The sequence below is a fragment of the Vicia villosa genome, unplaced genomic scaffold (genome assembly GCF_029867415.1).
Source record: "Vicia villosa cultivar HV-30 ecotype Madison, WI unplaced genomic scaffold, Vvil1.0 ctg.000060F_1_1, whole genome shotgun sequence".
In the NCBI taxonomy this organism is placed as follows: Eukaryota; Viridiplantae; Streptophyta; class Magnoliopsida; order Fabales; family Fabaceae; genus Vicia; species Vicia villosa.
In genome coordinates, this window is record NW_026704990.1 from 96,486 (window position 1) to 115,841 (window position 19,356).

Sequence of the window (19,356 nt, forward strand, 5' to 3'; positions counted from 1 at the left end):
TTTCTGCTGAAACTTGCTGCAAAAATTGAGGCTTCCTATAGAATTTTTCTTCTTCCCTCAAGTGATTTTCCCTTTGAGATTTTCTTTCTTATATTTCGTCTTTCTCCTCCAAAATGAGTTATGATGAGAAAATGTCTTAAACAAGACTACCTAGAAAGGATAGAAAACTTCCTGAAGAATACTACCTAGAAAGGATCCTAGAAAGGATAAGAAACGTCTTAGAGAAGACTACCTAGAAAGGATGAGAAAATATCTTAAAAAATAATAACTAGAAAGGATAAAAAATGTCCTGAAGAAGACTACCTAGAAAGGATAAGAAACATCTTAGAGAAGACTACCTAGAAAGGCTCCTAGAAAGCATAAAAATGTCTTGAAGAAGACTACCTAGAAAGGCTCCTAGAAAGGATAAGAAACGTCTTAGAATAGACTACCTAGAAAGAATAAAAAACGTCTTATAGAAGACTACCTAGAAAGGCTCCAAGAAAGGATGATAAATGTCTTAGAGAAGACTACCTAAAAAGTTTCCTAGAAAGGATAGGAGATGTGTTTTATAAAAAGACTACCTAAAAAGGCTCCTGGAAAGGATGATAAATGTCCTAAAGAAGACTACCTAAGAAGGTTCCTAAAAATTATAAGAGATGCGTCTTAGAGAAGACTACCTAAAAAGGCTCCTGGAAAGGATGAGCAACTTTCGTCTTTGATCGTTTGTGAACTCTCTAGAGAATAATCCATAATTAAGCATCAGGATTATATCTGCGTCTTGAACGAGTGTCAGGATTAAATCCTTGTTCCGATTGTCTTTGCACTAGATGATAATGTTCATTTGATTATGAAATAACCTAAAAAGGCAAAGTTAGCTTTATGTAATGTCATGATGCATATAATGCATGGTGCAATGAAGTTCTCAAAATAAATGATAATTTTGTACATTATGTATGTATGTGCCATGATACCTTATGGATAATGTATGAATGGGCTATGATGTATGGACACCACTATGTGGTTGAGGCGTATTGATAACTCCGTATAGCAATTTCTGGTTGGGAAAATAAATCCCTACTTGCAACTGGAATTGATGACAATATTTCTTCATCCTGATCTTAGAATGGCCTAGCTGGGGATTTTTCCTTATGTACAAAGGTACTTAGCTGAGGAATTTTTGATTATCGCTTGGGGATGAAAGTAATTTAAAGGATCTGATCTTGATGTGCCCTCACTAGGGATAAGCGAGATGGATAACCTTCTGATGTACTATCTGACCAAATTTCAGCTACGAGTGTCAACCTTACTGGGGATGGTGCGTTTGAATAAACCATGTTGGAAAAGATATTATTCGAAGATAACTTCTTGAGGATTACTCTATTGGGATAGTTTTGTGAAAACAACTCTGTCGGGAAGATTCCCTGAGATTTCAATTCCTTATTGCCCCTATGTCTTCAAGCATTTCGTCACTTATTTGTTGAAAAACATTTTCTCAACCATATATGACCTTTTGCATGTGGGAGTCTATCTACCCCTGGGATTGGTAGCATGATACTTGAAGTTATTGGATTTAGAACTCTGTATGAGAGAGTGATACCGAAACCATCTGATGTTGGTCACTAAGTGGCCTTTGGAACATGCCCCCAAGTGATAGACTTGTCCCTTTGGTTGTTCAGCGCCTTTGAGATATTCTCTGAAACTTGATTCGATTGCCCCAAATGAATGGGATGATAACATGTCATGCCCCTTGTATATATTATCCTTTAGCCAACTGAGTCAGATGCAGGAGATATTTCTGATTTTCGATGCATTTCTGAAGCGACTTTGTCTATCAGGAGGACTTTATGAGATTTGTGCTATCATAAGCAACATGCCCCAGTATCATGAACTTAGGAATAATGCCCCTGATTGATCGGGGTTGGAGGTAGTTTCAACTGTGCTTGGTTGAATGCCCCCGATTGCTCAACGCTTCTAAGAGATTATTCGAATCTTGACATGATTTCCCCCAGATTGACTGAATTATTACTCAAGAGAGTATTAGACTTCTTTTGTACCCCTAAGGGTGATCAGGATTTGAGATATTCTCGCTCGAAATCAACGGAGCTTTGAAGAAACTTAAAATTTTCATCTGAAGTTCGTGATGGAAACTTTCCTGATGCCAAACAATTATTCATATGCAAAGAATGTTTATTATGAGAAATATCGATTTTAAAAAGAAAATTTTAGAAAGGATGTCAAAACATCGATTTTTTGTGAAAGATGGTGTGATACAAGCTCAAGCGTTTTAGCAAAACTCTTAGGAGTCGGTTTACCGTATTCTTATTATAGTATGCTTTCAAATTAACCCTGCTTCAATTCAAACTTTTGAGGGTTGTAACGTGGCTAGGTTCACGGCTTTTAGAAAAAAGGATTTTTAGGCTCAAATTTTATTGGTGCCCACCCCTTCGTAATGTTCTCCAACCTAACTTCAGTTAACTCGACGGAAGTCATTTACCTTTTATTTTTTGTGTCTGATCATACGATTTTGAATTTATAGTCACACGATTTTTCCCTTTTGTTGAGGATTTTTTTTGTTTCCCTAACTTTTTCCTGGAAAAATTCTTGAGTTTCAAATTTGGAGTCCAGCGAGATGCCCTAATTTTTGCCTAAGTCACTTGTTTTCAAGTTTGTTGACTTAGTGGCTTTCTTTTCTCTTTTTTTATTCATTCTTTTCTTTTTTTGAACAGGTCGTATGATCCAGAGACGTCTTAGATTTGTTGGAAAGATTGTGACTGTCTCATTTATTGGTTTAAAAGGGATAACCATTGTGGTATTGACTTTCCTCAACCGTTTGAAGGATAATCGCTGTCGTATCCTTAGATGTGTGCTCCTAATGAATTTTAAACGCTCAATCTGGTTAACTGAACACTACCCTGCCCTTGGGTTAAATGTGAGGTTTTTTTCGTATAAAAAAAACTCATACTTCAAGGCTCAAAAGGGTTAACGAGGGTTTATCATCCTTATATCTCCAATGTTTGGGGATTTGATAAAATGCATGTACATCTGATAAGTGCCAAAATGTACTTATTTTGTGTATGTAAATAGTGGCACTTATCGATACTTTTGTTAATACCGTTTGAATAATTCCCCGTTTTATGTATAAATACGTATACTTTATAAATAGTTGTATTTTCATATACTTTTATACCATTTGATATTTTTTCCTTTGTTTTTATAGGTATTCATGCTTATTGGAGCCTTGAGGAATAAAGTGTCAAAGGCACGGCTTCGATTTTGCAGTTTTGGTGCAAGCCCGCTTAGCCACCATCAAGCAGACTTCCAAAGACTCAAAATAAGGATGACCAAAATCATCATTTTGGTTTCCACTCATTCATTATTGGATATAGCATTGAATAAGCTTTCCAACGCTTCGAACCGGGCGCAATTCGGAGTTACGGTTCTAGAGTTATGGCGAAAACAAAATCTGATTTTTAGCAGACTCCGCTAAGCGGACTCTGTTCCGCTCAGCGGACCTGCAGATTTTCAGACTTGTTAAAAAGGGGAAAAATCACATTTTTAGGTTATGGGTTGGGTATTTTTGAGTCCCAACACCATCAACTTCATTCTTAGAGTAAAATTGGCTTAGAAAACAACTTCGGAGGTTGCATAAGGATGATCGGGGGTGGATTGAGCGTCGAACGGAGCTGACAAACCGGGAGATCTTCGGTTCATTTCTCTTCTTCTTTGTGTATTTCTCTTTGGTTGGGTTCATTTACGAATCTGTGTTGATATTATCCTGGATTTTTGCTCTATGCTGGGGATTTGGGGTGCTTTAGAGATAAACTTCTTGAATCCTTATCTAGGATGATTATCTGTTGGTTATGAACTCTAGAGATAGATTTAGAGATAGCATTCACTATTTGTATTTGTTCTTAATGCTTTCGTGTTTGAGCGGCGCGCGAGAGATCGCCGACGCGAGAACACGGATGTTCTCGCGACTCCGCGTTAGAGATAACCTTAGTTGTGAGATGATCTCGTTTGTGCTCCAGAGATGGACGCTTATGTGAGAGATACGTGATAACATAGATGAGTATCGTAGGTTGAGTATAATGGGTTGGTAAGTGTATGTTTGTGAAGAGTGGGTATATTTACATTCCTGATAAGTTATTTCTCTTCTAAGAATGTGTTTATTATTTTCCTGTCTATATCTTTGTTTACTTTTTGCTCATTCAAACCCCAGCTCGAAACCGTAGAAACTGTTGAATGGCATCTCTCCATCTCTGAGGACGATAAATCCCGGATCAATATTTCCAAATCTTGTTTGTTTCTTGCCCTATACTGCATTCAACAACATCATCAACAAGGTTTTACTCGAAAGCGTACCAATTGAGATTATGGGTATTACATTTTCCTCATCCTCCTTACAAAGTTATCATGCTTTGTTAACAAGAATTAAGTATCACACGCAAAGAAAAACATCTAGAGCGAGAGCGGATGTATTTTTTCATGACAAACATATCCAATGGATTAGTATTATAGTTAAAAAACAAACAAGTTTTGCATGCAAATAGTATTGAACAAAACAAGAAAGATTACACATAGTGGAAAACAAACCAAGCGATCGTATCTGAAACTGCAGATTACTTCTAGGGAGAAGATTCAGACGAAGCCACGTAATAAAGTGATATGTATAAAGGTGACAAGATTTGTATGTATGAAATTTCTTTTTTTAACTATCATCATTCAATTTCTAAAATAAATAAATTATAGTTATTAATTGTATTAATAAATATTTAAATAATTATTTATAATTTATATTGAGTGTAACTCTATAAAAAGAAGAGAATAATACCTGTCATTGTAAAATTATTTTAAAATAAAAGTGGGATGTAATTGGATGCATGGTTGTGATTTGTTGACAGTGTAAAACCATTTTACACTATCGGTGTATGACTTATTTTCTCTAAAAAGAAATGTTGTTTTCAGTTATAGGGTCGAATTGTTTTATAAATTTAATCGTATATTCTTATTTAATTAATTAATTTTTATTGAATTTAAATAATATGTTGATATAAATATATATATATATAATAATAATAATAATAATAATAATTTATGTTTGTAAAAGATAATATATGCACAATAAATAAATTGACATTTATACTTATATTTACATTAGGTGGAAGGTAAACTTTTTTACTTTCTCTATTATAATATATAATCAGTATAAGTTTGATACCATTTATTTATTGAGGAATATGAATTTCATACAATATTGAAAAATATGATATTAATTATCTTTTATTAAATTTGTGATTGGATGATAAAATAAATATAAATATATAAAATATTATCAAAACAAAAAGTAGTTATATAATAAACTATTAACTATTGTCTAAGCTAAAAACAAAATTATATCAAACTAAATTTTACAATAGATAAAAAAAAGGACAACACAATATCTTAATAAAAGTTCTAGATTTTGAACTGAATTAATTGATATGCATTGTGTTAAACTTGATGATAGCTATTACATTTTTGGTGATATTTTACTTTTACCAAGTATCACAAATGTATGATTATGATTCACCAATAGTGTAAAATAGAATATAAAAATATAAAAGAAAATTAAAAATTGATTATGAAAAAAGATTTAAACCAATTTTTAATTTTAAAAGTAAATAGATATAACATAAATTTTTATACTTTAGTATTATATATTATCAACTAAATATAGATATTTGTATTTTAATATTAAATATTAACAACTAAAATATATGCGATTTGAGATTTATTTTTAATAAAAAAGTATTATTAAATTGTTATTTATTAATTATGATACATAATTTTTAATTTATTTGTTATATATATCCGCACATCGCGCGGGCCATAATCTAGTGCCAATAAATCTCAAGTATAATTTAATTATATCATTCATAACAGATACAAATTCCTTATTTTTGCATGTCTTGATTTCTATAATTACTAATATTTATCAATTTTTAATTTTTTTTTAGGTACAAATTTTGAAACATTATTAATATATTAAAATAGTTGTTGATGAATTGAATTTTAAAAGATGGAGGGTTACAAGATATATTATAATTTATTTTGTTTATTCAATTATATAATATGTTAAATCCTTTTAATTTTATTGACGTTGGTTAATTTTTTATTATTTGTTTGTAGGTATACATTTCAAAGTTTTTTTTTTGTTTTTTTAATGTTTGTTTATTTTTAATTTTTTTTTAGGTACAAAATTTGAATCATTGAGAAATATATATTTTTGATAAAACAAATTATTTTTATATTTATTAATGTTTATTAATTGTTTTTAGGTACAAATTTTGGAGCATTAGAAAACGTATTTTAAAAATGAATTGGATAGTGAGAGATGGGGGATTAAAAGATAAACATTATTTTAGTTTCTTAATTTTTGATTATTAGTTTGTAAGTATATATTTTAAAAAATTTCTTATTTTACTAATGTATTAATTTTTAATATATTTTTTGATAAAAAAATTGTTGAAGAAGTTAGATTGCGGAAGAGGGAGATATAAAAGAAATTTTATTTTGGGATAAATATATGTTGTCCCTTGCCATATATGTGAGATTCAGGTTACCCCTTTAATTTTATTTTGGATTATACCTATAATTTTAGGGTACCCATAAACGTGTAAAAATCCGAGAAAAATTAGAGGATAAACCGAATATCGCCTATATAATAGAGGGGTAACGTATATCTATCCCTTATATTTTTTTCGTAGGTACAAATTGTGAAGTAATAGGTAATATACTTTTTTATAAATCTTTTGTTGACTAAGTTGAATTATGTAAGATGGAGAATTAGAATATGAATGTTAAAAAAATATTTTTTAATTTCTTTTTATTAGTCAATATTATAAACTTTTATTTTATTCTAATTTTATTTTTTTAATTAATTCTTGATTATATTTTTTCATAGGTAATTTTATTGATGTTTATTAATTTTCATTTATTTTATCATTATTTTTTTATTTCTTATGCTTTCTTTTCATTTATTTAGTATTATTTTTTTATTTTGTTTTTCATTGTTTATCTAATCATTATAGTTCAGTTTTGAATTTTATTATTTATCTATGTAACATAGTAAGTTGATTTCTAAAAATTGATTAGTATATAAATTTTTCTTAATATACATTATTTTTTTTTAATTTTTTTAAAAATATATCTTTTTTCATTTTTTTTTGGAGAAATAAAGAATTTTATTAAGCCAAAACATATTACAGCCAAGCGATCCCATAGGATCCAGCTATCCATCCTAGTCTAATAAACTAAGGCATCATAATTTTGCTAATATGTTTCCTCAATTGAGGCTTCATCCAAATGCGATAAACTACGCTATCTATAATTCTACTGTCAACTAACGAACTATCCGTATGTTTCCCAAAACAGATTTCATTTCAGAATCTCCACGCTTCGTAGATAGTTTCCGCAAACGCACATTTCAGAATGGCAGCTTTCCATCCTTTCCCTCTGCTCTGCGTGATCATCCATTTAAGTTCTTCAGACCAATGCCCAGGCTGGTGCGTAACTCCTAACCAGTTCAAAACTTTTGCCCAGATCACTCTCATAGGTGTACAATAGAAAAAGAGGTGGTCTAAAGTGTCAGTTTGCCCACAAAATACACAATTGTTATTATCCACTAGACCAAACCGGTGTAAGCGTTCCTTGGTTGCAAGGCGGTTGTTACACGCCATCCACGTTATGAAAAGAGCACGTGGTCTCGCCGCATTTCCATACATAAGTTTCCTCCACGGTACAAAAGGATACTGTACTTTAACCTCTCTATACATACCTCCAGTGCAGAATTTCTGTTGCTGTAGAGTATTGATCCACTTTTGATTATTGTCCATGCCCTCTCTTTGAGTAAGGATGGCCTTAAGTATCCATGAACATGTCGAACGGATCGGAACCTCCATCACATTAACTCCCTTCAAGTAATAAGCGTGCACCCACTTTACCCATAAACTGTCTCTTTTACCACTCAAATTCCACAAGAGCTTTAGAAGGCAAGCTTTGTTCCAGTCCGAAAGGTCAATCACATTCATTCCACCTTGTTTCTTTGGGGTACAGACTCGTTTCCACGCAATCGGACTTTTCCGAGTTATTTTATCCGTCCCGGCCCAGAAGAAGGATCTGCACCTAGCCTCAATCTCTTTAATAACACTCTTAGGCATTGGGAGGCATTGCAACCAGAAGTTAGCTAGCGCAAACAGCACACTCTTTATCAATTGCATCCTGCCCGCAAGACTAAGCAGCCGTGCACTCCAATGAGTTATTCTCTTCATCACTTTTTCCACCAACGCCATACAATCATGGGTCTGCAGCTTCTTGCCACTCAACGGAATGCCCAGGTAACGAAATGGAAGCGAGCCATTAGAAAAATTAGTCAACCGCCTGATTTCACGTTGGTGGTCTTCCTCCACATTACCAAAAAACACTTTGCACTTGTTTGGATTTACTACCAGCCCCGTGGACAAAGAGAACTCCTGGAAGGCCTTCATAACCATCTTCACAGACTCAGGCTCACCCCGCGAGAAAATCAGCACATCGTCCGCAAAACTCAAATTAATCACTTTCAGTTTTTCACACTTGTGGTGAAATTTGAAAGGGTTGTTTTTATCCATATTCTGCAAGATTCTGTACAAATACTCCATCACCAGTACAAATAACAACGGGGATAGCGGATCTCCTTGTCGTAACCCACGGTTTGCGCGAAGGATTTGTGAGCTTTCACCATTGATGCGGTACCTAAATGAGACTGTAGATACTGCCAGCATTACCCACCGAATAAACTTATGAGGGAAATTTAACTCTCTCAGAATACCTTCAAGCGCCCCCCAGTCGACAGTATCGTATGCCTTCTGCAGATCCATTTGAATCATTCCCTTAGGCGGTCCAGTTTTCGTATTATACCCTTTGATTAGTTCAAACGCAAGTAGGATGTGGTCGTGTATATTTAGACCGGGAGTGAACGCCGCTTGGCTATCATCAATAATACTCCTTAATACCTTACTCATTCTCACTGTAAGTATCTTGGAGATTATTTTATAGAGCACAGTGCAGCAGGATATTGGTCGGAATTCTTTGGCCATCGTAGCATTATCGGTTTTTGGGATCAGGGTGACCAACGTGCAATTCACCGCTTTGAACATTTTTTCCTGGACAAAAAACTCTTGTACAACTTCAATAACATCATGTTTAATTATGTCCCAAGAGGCCTTGTAGAATTTCGCACCATATTCGTCTATACCCGGGGCTGAATTATCTTTAATGCCTTCAAGAGCACTTTTAATTTCCAACTCTGTGACAGGCGCTTCCAGCATCTCCCTGAGATCCCTATTCAATTGTTTTCCTTGTCTCAATGCTACAATATTCACACCCTTCAGGTTTTCCTCCTTACACCCCACAATTTTACCATAATAATCCAACACCTCAGCTTCAAATTCATCCTGAGTAGTTAACACATTTCCATCCTCTCTTGTCATAGTTTGAATTTTATTTTGCTTCAGCTTATTTTGCAGGGCAGCATAGAAAAAACTATTATTACCATCCCCCAATTTAAGCCATTCGACCTTGGATCTTTGCTGCAGTATATGCTCCTCAATGTTGTTCAATCTTATCACTTCTTCTGTCAGCTTTTTGGCCTCCATAATACATTCAGCATTCTGTTTATCTTGGCTCAGAGTTTCTTGGACCATTTTCAGCTTCTCTCTTGTTTTAATCAGTTGGGACGTAATATCTCTGAAAGGTTGACTTAACTGATTAATCACTTTTTGGAGTCTCTACAATTTCCTCCATATCTTCAGCATAGCCGAACCAGCTTGAGGTTTGTACCAATCCTGCTTGACTGCCTCCAAATAACCTTCCGTAGTTGTCACAATGTTCTGGAATTTAAAGCTCCTCTTCCTGGGCACCGTTTGACGTTGGTCCTCTAAACATAACAAAGCATGATCCGATATCCCTGCATCACAGACTTTTAGCACAGTAGATATGTTTTGTGTGTGCCAATCCATGTTCCCTAACACTCTGTCAATTCTGGAATATATCGGGTTACTTGAGTGTTTATTAAACCAAGTAAAATAGTCCCCTATACTGTCTTTCTCCACCAGCTCAGTGACCTCCATCATGTTTTTCAGATCAACATACTCACTTTCCTGTACCATCTTGCCACCAATTCTATCCTGGACATGACACACATTATTAAAATCCCCCAATACAAACCAGGGACCCTGCACAGAGAGGTGCAGTTGTTCTATATCCTTCCATAAACGCCTCCTTTTCTCCAACGTGCTCATAGAATATACCGCCGTACACCAAGTTTTGAAATCACCATTTAACTTGTATACACGAAGATGGATTAATTGCTCCGTGCAAGGCACAAATTCTACCTTCACTTTATTCACATCCCAGCACACCCAGACTCTGCCATTTTCGTGGTGAGAGTAGTTATCCAAGAACCTCCATTGGTTGCCCATTTTATTTCGGATGTTGACGGCTTTCGCTTTCTTAACTCTAGTTTCCACAAGAATCCCAATTGTTGGCCTCATGTTATTGAGACGGGAGGAAATCTCACGACATTTACCAGCATTATTCATCCCCCTCACGTTCCACGAGATAATCATTGACCACTTCCACCAGGATCCTGCCATCCCCCTAGTGTCTGAAATCCATTTAGGCTACTGAAATCAACAGAACTATTAACTGCCTCAGCAATAGCAGTCTTACCTTTACCTCTTCCACTACTTCCAACCTGGGTCCAAGGAAGTTGCCCTCCTGGAGTTATAACCACATCCAAAGTCTGCTTTTCAACTTCCTTTTGGGTCACTATCACATCCGATTTCTTCTCCTGCCAAACCTTATTGTTCTTGACAATCTCATTCTGACAATCATGACCTGTTTTTAGACAAGTTCCGCAGTATTTTGGTTTCCATTCGAATTCCACGACTTGCTTGATCATTTTCCCATCCCTATCCTTTATCATCACATGGTCTCGCTGTTTCAGGGTTATATCCACTTCTACTAAGATTCGAGCATACGACACCCTTAGTTTGTTAGCTGTACATTCATCAGTATACAGCGGTTTCCCTATCACGCTTCCGATTTTCCCCAAGCTTCTCGCTCCCCACAAGTGCAGCGGTAACTGAGGTAGTTTCACCCATAACGGTAGTGTACGAATACTGTCCCTCTTGAAGTTAAAGTATGGTTGTCATACCCCAAATTTGTCCCACCCTTTAACTTCTAACTGGCTTAGGCTTTGCATCCATCCCTTAGGTCATAATCCATATCCATGCATCCATATCATAGGTGTTATTCAGAGGCTAGCAAGAAAAGCTCCATTGCAAAGAAGTTTGATCAAAGAATGAGAAGACTGAGGTATAATCACGTGGCTCTATGTTCATTGAAGTCCTCCTGGATTGGGGTGTCTCTCTGCTTCAAATCAGGACTTTGGTTAGAGGGTACAAGCTTGCAAATCATCTGGTTCTTTAAATCAGAGTTCCTTTGACCAAAGTCAACCAATTGACTTTCGGGTTAACGTTTAATCAGAAGTGGCTTCTATGTGTGGAAAAGTTCTCATATTGACTAGGTGGATGTGTTTGTTTGACTGTAATCGACTGGAGGAGATTTAATCGGGAATTTCATCAATAGTCGGAAAAATCGGGACAGTTGACTTTTGGGGTCAAAATCAGAAGAATTATTCAAATATTGACTTTTGGTGGAAGATTAATCAAGAAAAGTCGAGGAACGGATAAAATCAGGAGTTTGTCAAAAGGTTGCCAAAAATAGAAAAATGACAAAAATGAAAGTTTTCATACTTAGAATTTTTTTTTGAGGTTTTAAATCTTGATGGACAGTCCACTTCAGCCCTGATTTACACGTGGCAAATGACATTTTTTGGAGAAATTTCCAACATCAAAATTGTTCCTCTCATGGAGGAGAACAACTTTGTAGTTGGACACTTTTTCATTTGAAGCTTGGTTAGGGAGTTATTGAGGTTTGGAGTTGCTGAAGATCCATTCAATCTAAGTCACGATCCAAGTCACAAGCCAGGTCATGACCAGACATTTCATCAAGCATGTGGCACGCCAAATCTCAAGCCAATTTTAGAGCTCTACAAAAATGCCATGGAAGCAAACTTGGTATCATTCTAATCTTTCCCATGTGCTCTATCCAACAAAACAAGAATCATGGCAATTGAACAAGTATTGAATGAACGGCAAGTCCTCAAAGTCATGCCCTCACCCTGACCAAGCCAAGCATCTGGCCAAGATAGAAATCCAGGTCACGCGCAAGGCATTTCTACAAACACATGGTGGGCTGAATTCAAGTCTGATTTTCTCCCTCCACAAATCCCCATTTTGAACAATCTTGGTATCAAACTCTACCTTGCCATGCCCTCTTTACATTGAGCTTAAGCTCGAAGAAAGTGGTGGTCATATGAGAAAATTATGCGTATACAAAGTCAAGGCTGCAACATGGAAATATATAGCATGGTATACGTACAAGCCAAGTCATTACTTACCACAAATTGCCATACATGTACCACATAAGAAAGGCAACAAAAAAACTTGCAGCAAATACCAAGCCTTGCTCATTAAGCATAAGAGAGGTCCCACTCCAAACAAATGCAAGCTGTACATACTCACCTCTCCCTATAAAAACAGACTTCACTCTCCTAAAATCCTTCCTTCCCATTTTTTTTCCTCTTTCCACTCTCTCTTCTCTCCACTTTGCTCGCCCCTCACCACCACCTCCGGCCGCCATAACTGTCCCTTCTAACCAACTCCGGCCACCGTAACCGTCTCCTCCAACCAGTTCCGGCCACCATAACCACCTCTCTACATCTAACCTTCATCACTATGTCATCACCTTCATTTGCAAGCCACGAACTAAGTCTTCCCTTCCACTGAATTGAATACAGAGCTCACCTTCTTCATCAATGGTGAAATTCTGTTTTCTATAATTCAAAGCTTCTTGTGTATAGTTGCGTATCTTAACACGTTCAGCATATCGCATCCAAGCTACCGCACACTTCTCTTTGCATCTGTAACTGCATTAACAAGTGTTCCGACCTCAGTCTTCCTCGCAAGATAGATCGAGTGGGATTGCACATTGTAGCGAGTCTCAAGCGCAATTGAGCATTTATTTTGCTCAATCGGAACTCTCTGAAGCTTTCTGGATCACTACCACGCTTCAAGTCCTCCGTTAAAGCTCTCTTCAAACTGCTCCGATCTACAGGTAGACTCCTACTCCTAAGTCCATGCATTCATCATCGTTTTGCCTGTTTCTTGATGCTATCTCGTGCGAAATCGCTCACTGATCATTAACCCTATGATTACTTCCATTTATCTTGCGTGTGGACAATTTAATTTCAGATTCAGTTTTTAGGGTTCTTGGATATTTTCGTTCGATTCTTGAGTTTCATTCTATGTCTGTGAAAACCACTAGCATATTTGGATTCTGATGATTGAAACGAGTGTGATAATGTCTGTTTGATGAATTTCTGGAAGCTTTGGCCACCACTAACGGTGGCAGACGGTGGCCGGAGGAGCGAAGGTGATGAAGCCACGTTTGTGGTACTTTTCTGATTCAATTTGAAATTTGTGACGTGGCACACTACCACTGGCTCGCCTCCCATACTTTTAGTAGTTTTTGTCCTTATTCAAATGATTAGAGTCTGATGTGTAGCAGCGGGATTGGTTCAGGTTTATGCACTTCATCCATATTTGATCAATCAGATTCTGACACCTAATAAACGTGACAATAAAGAGAAAAATAAAAATGAAATAAAACTGGTAGCAAGTGTGACAATGTTTGGGCCACGAATTGCAACAGGCCCGTAGCGCTTCTGGATTGCACCCCTGTGTTGCTAATGGACACGCCCCTTCATGGACCAGGCCTGGATACCTTGCTATTCCCCACCCCCATTTTAGGCCCTGTTTTACCTTTAACTGATTTCTAGTTCAAATAACAAATACTTCTGCACCCCCCTTTGCTGTTAATCAGAAAACAAATGAAATTGATTTTATCTTACTTTCTTTTGCTTATTAATTGTTTTCTTCTTAAATGAAAAATGACAAAACCACTTTTTCTAACTAATTAGATTTTTAGAAACTTTATTTTCTTTTAAGTGAATTTTGATTGAAAACTCATAAATAAAAAATAGGTAGTTTTTCTTTGATAATTCAAAAATTAGCTTCTCACATGAATAAAAATAGTATTGTTTGTGAATATTTCCGTTAATAGTTTAGAGTTTTATTTCTATCATTTTTGTGAATATTTTTTATATACTTTGAGAAATGCCTAGAATGCCCTTGGATGCTAAAGTTGACTTTGGTCATTTTGAATATTTCTTTCTTTAATTCCCTTAGATTTTAGTGTAGATTTTAAATAGGTTTAGTGCATAACATTAGATTAGAGAATAGGTTAGTGCCCCTCTTTCATTCCTTTTCTTTTTCAACTCTAAAATACTTAATAAAAACCGATGAAGATCATACCGTTGCTTTATTTCATGGTAGGAAAGAAATGATTGAGGTGTAGGCCTCGATGAATGTTCTTTCCTACTTAAACGGAGAAGAAATGATTGAGGTGTGAAGCCTCGGTGTATTTCTTAACCGTTATTTAGAGAAACGATTGTGGCGTAGGCCTCGATGTGCATTCTCTAAATATTCATAAAAAACTCTTTTTGTATCTCTTTTACTTAGCGGAGAAGAAATGATTGAGGTGTGAAGCCTCGATGTATTTCTTAACCGTTATTTAGAAAAACGATTGTGGCGTAGGCCTCGATGTGCGTTCTCTAAATATTCAAAAACAAAACAAAAAACTCTTTTTGGTATGATCTAAGTCACAAAATAAAATCCCCATAAAAAACACCAACCAAAAACACTTCAAAAAACCTAAGAAATGTTCAGACTTAAAACAAAAGTAAGGAAGTGATGCGAGACCTTGTAGTGGGTTCTCGTCATCATGGAATTACCCTAAAAGACACAAACCAATCATTTCTTTTTCTTTTGCCTAAGGGCACCGTTATCTCCGCTCCATTGCATCCTAGGCTGTCCCTTATGCAAGAGCGTGAGCGTTAACGCCGCCCAACTAAAAAACACAAAAACAAACAGAAAATCTTTAGCCGAGCTACGGTAACTCTGATTCCTGAAAAGGATACGTAGGCAGCGGGGTAGGGCCCGTGCGAGTACAATCCTTTCTTTTCCCTACATTCTGCATTCATTTCGCATTTAGACATAGACATAGATTACACCCTTTAGATAGAAACAAACATAGGTGGATACCATCGAGTACGATGGGCGCGAGGGGTGCTAATACCTTCCCCTTGCGTAACCGACTCCCGTACCTTGATTCTCTGGTCGCAAGACCCTGTTCCTTCCTTTGTAGGTTTTCTGATATTCCTTTCCCTTATGGGATAAATATATTGGTGGCGACTCTGTCCATTTTTCGCGAGCGTGCGACAGTTGGCGACTCTGCTGGGGAAGTTGCTAGACCTGTTGCTGGTCCATCCTTAGCGAGTCGATCCTAGCCTGCGTTTGTTTGTTTATTTACTGGGTGTTTATTTGTTTTTATGTCTATACCTTGTATATATGTTTGCATGTTTATTTTTCTACTTGCATATCATGTCTATTTCTGTTTGCACATCATGCATATGGATTATATTCTGTGTTCCTTGGGGTCTTCTGTTCTGTTTTGCAGGTTGGGTGGGATTGTTTCTATGAGGTAAAAGGCCCAATACCCAGGCCAGAGTGACACATAGGATACCTAGGATAGAGTGGATAGTCATGACGCCGATGAGATGTCAGGTCTTGTCTAGTGCGATCATGAGACCCACGCCCAGTCGAGGTCCAAATGGGGTATCATTGTTGGCATGTAGATGCAACAACATTGGTGCCTCAGGAGGACTGATAACGCTGGTTGCCATTTTGACCTACCTTGACCTAGACTACACCCGTGAGTGGGGAGGGATATACATGACAGGTACCGTTGGTGACTATTTGGTTCTGTTGGTGACTATTTGGTTCTGTTGTTGACTATTTGGTCCTATTGATGATTATGGTTCTTCTGGTTCTCTGATCTATGCCGGACTTTTGATCCTATGATATCTTCTTGCTCAGAATTATTGCCTTGGTCCCTCTATGTCGTGGGGACCCAATCTGCATCATTTTCATCATGGCATGTTTACATTTCAAAAAAAAAAAAAGAAAAAAGAAAGAAAAAAGAAAGAAAAAAGAAAGAAAAAGAAAAAAGAGGTTAATTCTCATTTGCATGTCATTTTTCAGGGTATCCAGAAAATATCAATTTCCGTCAAGAATGGATAACAACGTGACCACCAACCGAGAAACTACGAGGAGCACACACACTTATACTTTCCATCGCGAGGGTATGGTTCAATTGGGACAATTGGGTGAATTGGTCACTGGTCATAATGAAACAGTGTTCAGTGGCAACTATGGCAACATATTATCTCTTCTGTATTCGCGTGTCGACGAATGGGCCTTATCTACTCTTCTTCAGTTCTACGACCCAGATATCCGTTGTTTCACATTTTCAGATTATCAGCTAGCTCCCACTCTCGAAGAGTACTCTTACCTCCTCAACATCAAGATTCAACACAGAGTGCCTTTTGTTTGTGTCCCAGAGAAACCTAGGTTGGATTACATTGCCAACGCTCTTTATTTGAGCTTGGGGGATGTTCACGATAACTGGAAGAAGAAGGGTGATACTCATGGCTTCCACATGAGTTTCCTGGTTGAAAAAGCTCAAGAATTTGCCGACAAAGGAATTTGGGAGGCTTTCAATGCTATTTTGGCCGCTCTGATCTATGGAATTGTGATGTTTCCCAACATTCACAAGTTCGTTGATTTGGCTGCTGTATGTCTTTTTATGGACAAGAATCCAATACCCACCCTATTGGCTGACACATATTATTCCATTCACTCTCGGCATGGTAAAAGAGGGGCTATTAGAGGTTGCTTGCCGCTGTTATATAAATGGTTCAAATCTCACTTGCCTGCTAGTGGTCCGTTTGTTACCTCTACTCAGAAATGGTCTCAGAGAATCATGGGACTTACTGCAAACGACATCGTATGGTATCAATTCCGAACAGGCATATCTGAAGTCATTATCAGGTGCGGAAACTTTGGTAACGTCCCGCTCATTGGGACAAGAGGATGTATTAACTACAACCCAGTTCTAGCCCTTCGTCAGTTGGGCTATACCATGAAGAGTGGGCCTTCGGATAGGGAGATTTACCAATCCGTATACTTTGAGAAAGGAGCTGACCCTGTAGCACTTGAGGAAATCAGGAAAGCCTGGAACAACATTCATATAGGTGAGAGATCCACTCTGGGAGCCAAGAATGCCATTGCTATGGAGCCCTATACCGATTGGGTTAAGGAGAGAGTCAAGACACTTCTGTTACCATTCCCGAGGGTCCCTCTCTTATATGCACAACCTCCGAAGATATCAGAAACTATGGTATCAAGGGAACGTTTTGACCAGGTCCGCGTCGCCAATTTGAGACTGAAAGAGAAAGATAGGGATATGGATTTGAAGCGCTATTTCCTTAAGCAGACAAAGAATGAACTGGCCCGTGAACTTAAAACTCTCAAAGGAGAGTCTTCTCAAGCCAGGAAGAGGGTTAGAACTGAAAAGGACGGAAAAGCTGTTGTCGCTCCTACTGAAGATCCTCAAAAGGTTATAGAAAAGGCTATAAAGGAAGAAAAAGAGAAGCTCAGACGAGAGTATCAAGAAGACCTGAAAGCCCACAAGCTCCGACTGGAGAAAGAAACCAAGTATGAGTTGAGGACCATGAAGAAGAAACTGGAAGAAGAGACCACTCAGAGAATAGCAGTTGAGACCCAACTGAAAGGAAGTCACCTCCGCACCGCCCGACTAGCTGAAGAGAATGTCAAGCTCAGAGATCAAATGATGAGTGAAGCAAATGCGCTTGAGAAGACCTATATCCCAGAATGCAAAGGGTGTGATGAACTCAGGGATTGCTGCAAGAATCTAGACACACAGTTATTCCGAAAGGATGAAGTGATCCAAAGCCTTGTCAAAGGAAGAGATCGGGAGACGACTAAGAAGCTATTTGACGAAACAAAGAAGTGGAGTGACGCCCATTTCAGACAAGGAGGGCCTTTGTTCTACATTGAGATGAATTGATAATTGAATTTGTTTGTAGATCACCACCAGATTTGTTGGATGGGGTCTCTATTGCTCTTTATATTGAAACATTGTTATTTGTGTTTGAACCTACTCGCCTCAGGGGGCTATTATGAATGAAATGAACTGCTTTCCGTTTTCACTTGATATCTCTCTCATCACGTTGTTATTTGTTCTTGACTATCAATCTTACTTTGGATACCCTGAAAATGACACAACACATCATATGCACACATGCACTCATACATTCACATTATCACATTGCATTTTTCAGGTTATTGCACAAGAAACTAATTGGGGTCCTTTTCAGCAACAGATTTCTTTCCCGACGACGAAGCTGACTTTCTTACATCCTTACCGCACCAGGAGTAACGAGAGAATCATGGAACAATTTGAACAGAATCAAGCTGCCCTCCGTAGGGATATGGATGTTATGGGGGAAAGAATGGCCCAACTTATGGAGACTCTCCATGCCGTTGTTCAAGGACAGGACGAACTCAGAAAGAGTGTCGCTAGTTTGGTCAAAGATACTCCTACCAATTCTGCTGACGGAGGGGTGAAAACTAAAGAGACTCCTATTAATGAGACGCTTAAGGTGGTGGACGACCACCATGAGGTTATTGATCTTGAACACGATCTCACTACTGAGTTGACCGAGACTGCTAAGATGTACCAAGCTCTCGAAGAACGCCTTAAGGCTGTTGAGGTTGCTAAAACTTCAAGTTTCGACACTGCTGCTATGTGCTTGGTACCTGGGATTGTTATTCCCCCGAAGTTCAAAGTGCCAGATTTTGATAAATACAAGGGAGTCACCTGTCCAGAGACTCACATTCGTTCCTACTGCCGTAAGATGGCTGCTCATGCTGAGAACGAGCCTCTGCTGATGCATTTCTTTCAGGATAGTCTCACTGGGGCCCCGTTGGAATGGTACATGAAACTTGAGAGGTCTAATGTCAGTACTTGGGGACAACTTGTCGACGCCTTCTTGAAACAATACCACTACAATACTGCTATGGCTCCTAGCCGTGCCCAGCTACAAAATATGTCACAGAAATCTGAGGAGTCTTTTAAAGAATACGCCCAGAGGTGGCGTGAACTTGCGTCCCGTGTCCAACCTCCTCTTTTGGACCGCGAGTTGATTGATCTGTTTATGGGGACTCTGAAGGGGCCGTATCTTCA

At 37.5% G+C, this 19,356-nt stretch overlaps 1 protein-coding gene across 1 annotated transcript; it reads left to right on the forward strand.

The window, feature by feature from the left end:
• The first annotated feature begins 12,356 nt into the window (after positions 1-12,356).
• LOC131623247 (uncharacterized) lies at positions 12,357-18,278 on the forward strand. Its single transcript, XM_058894243.1, has 2 exons — positions 12,357-13,242; positions 16,290-18,278. Exon 2 carries the CDS (start codon positions 16,321-16,323, stop codon positions 18,175-18,177), a length of 1,857 nt encoding a protein of 618 aa, XP_058750226.1. The 5' UTR covers positions 12,357-13,242; positions 16,290-16,320; the 3' UTR covers positions 18,178-18,278.
• Positions 18,279-19,356: the final 1,078 nt, after the last annotated feature.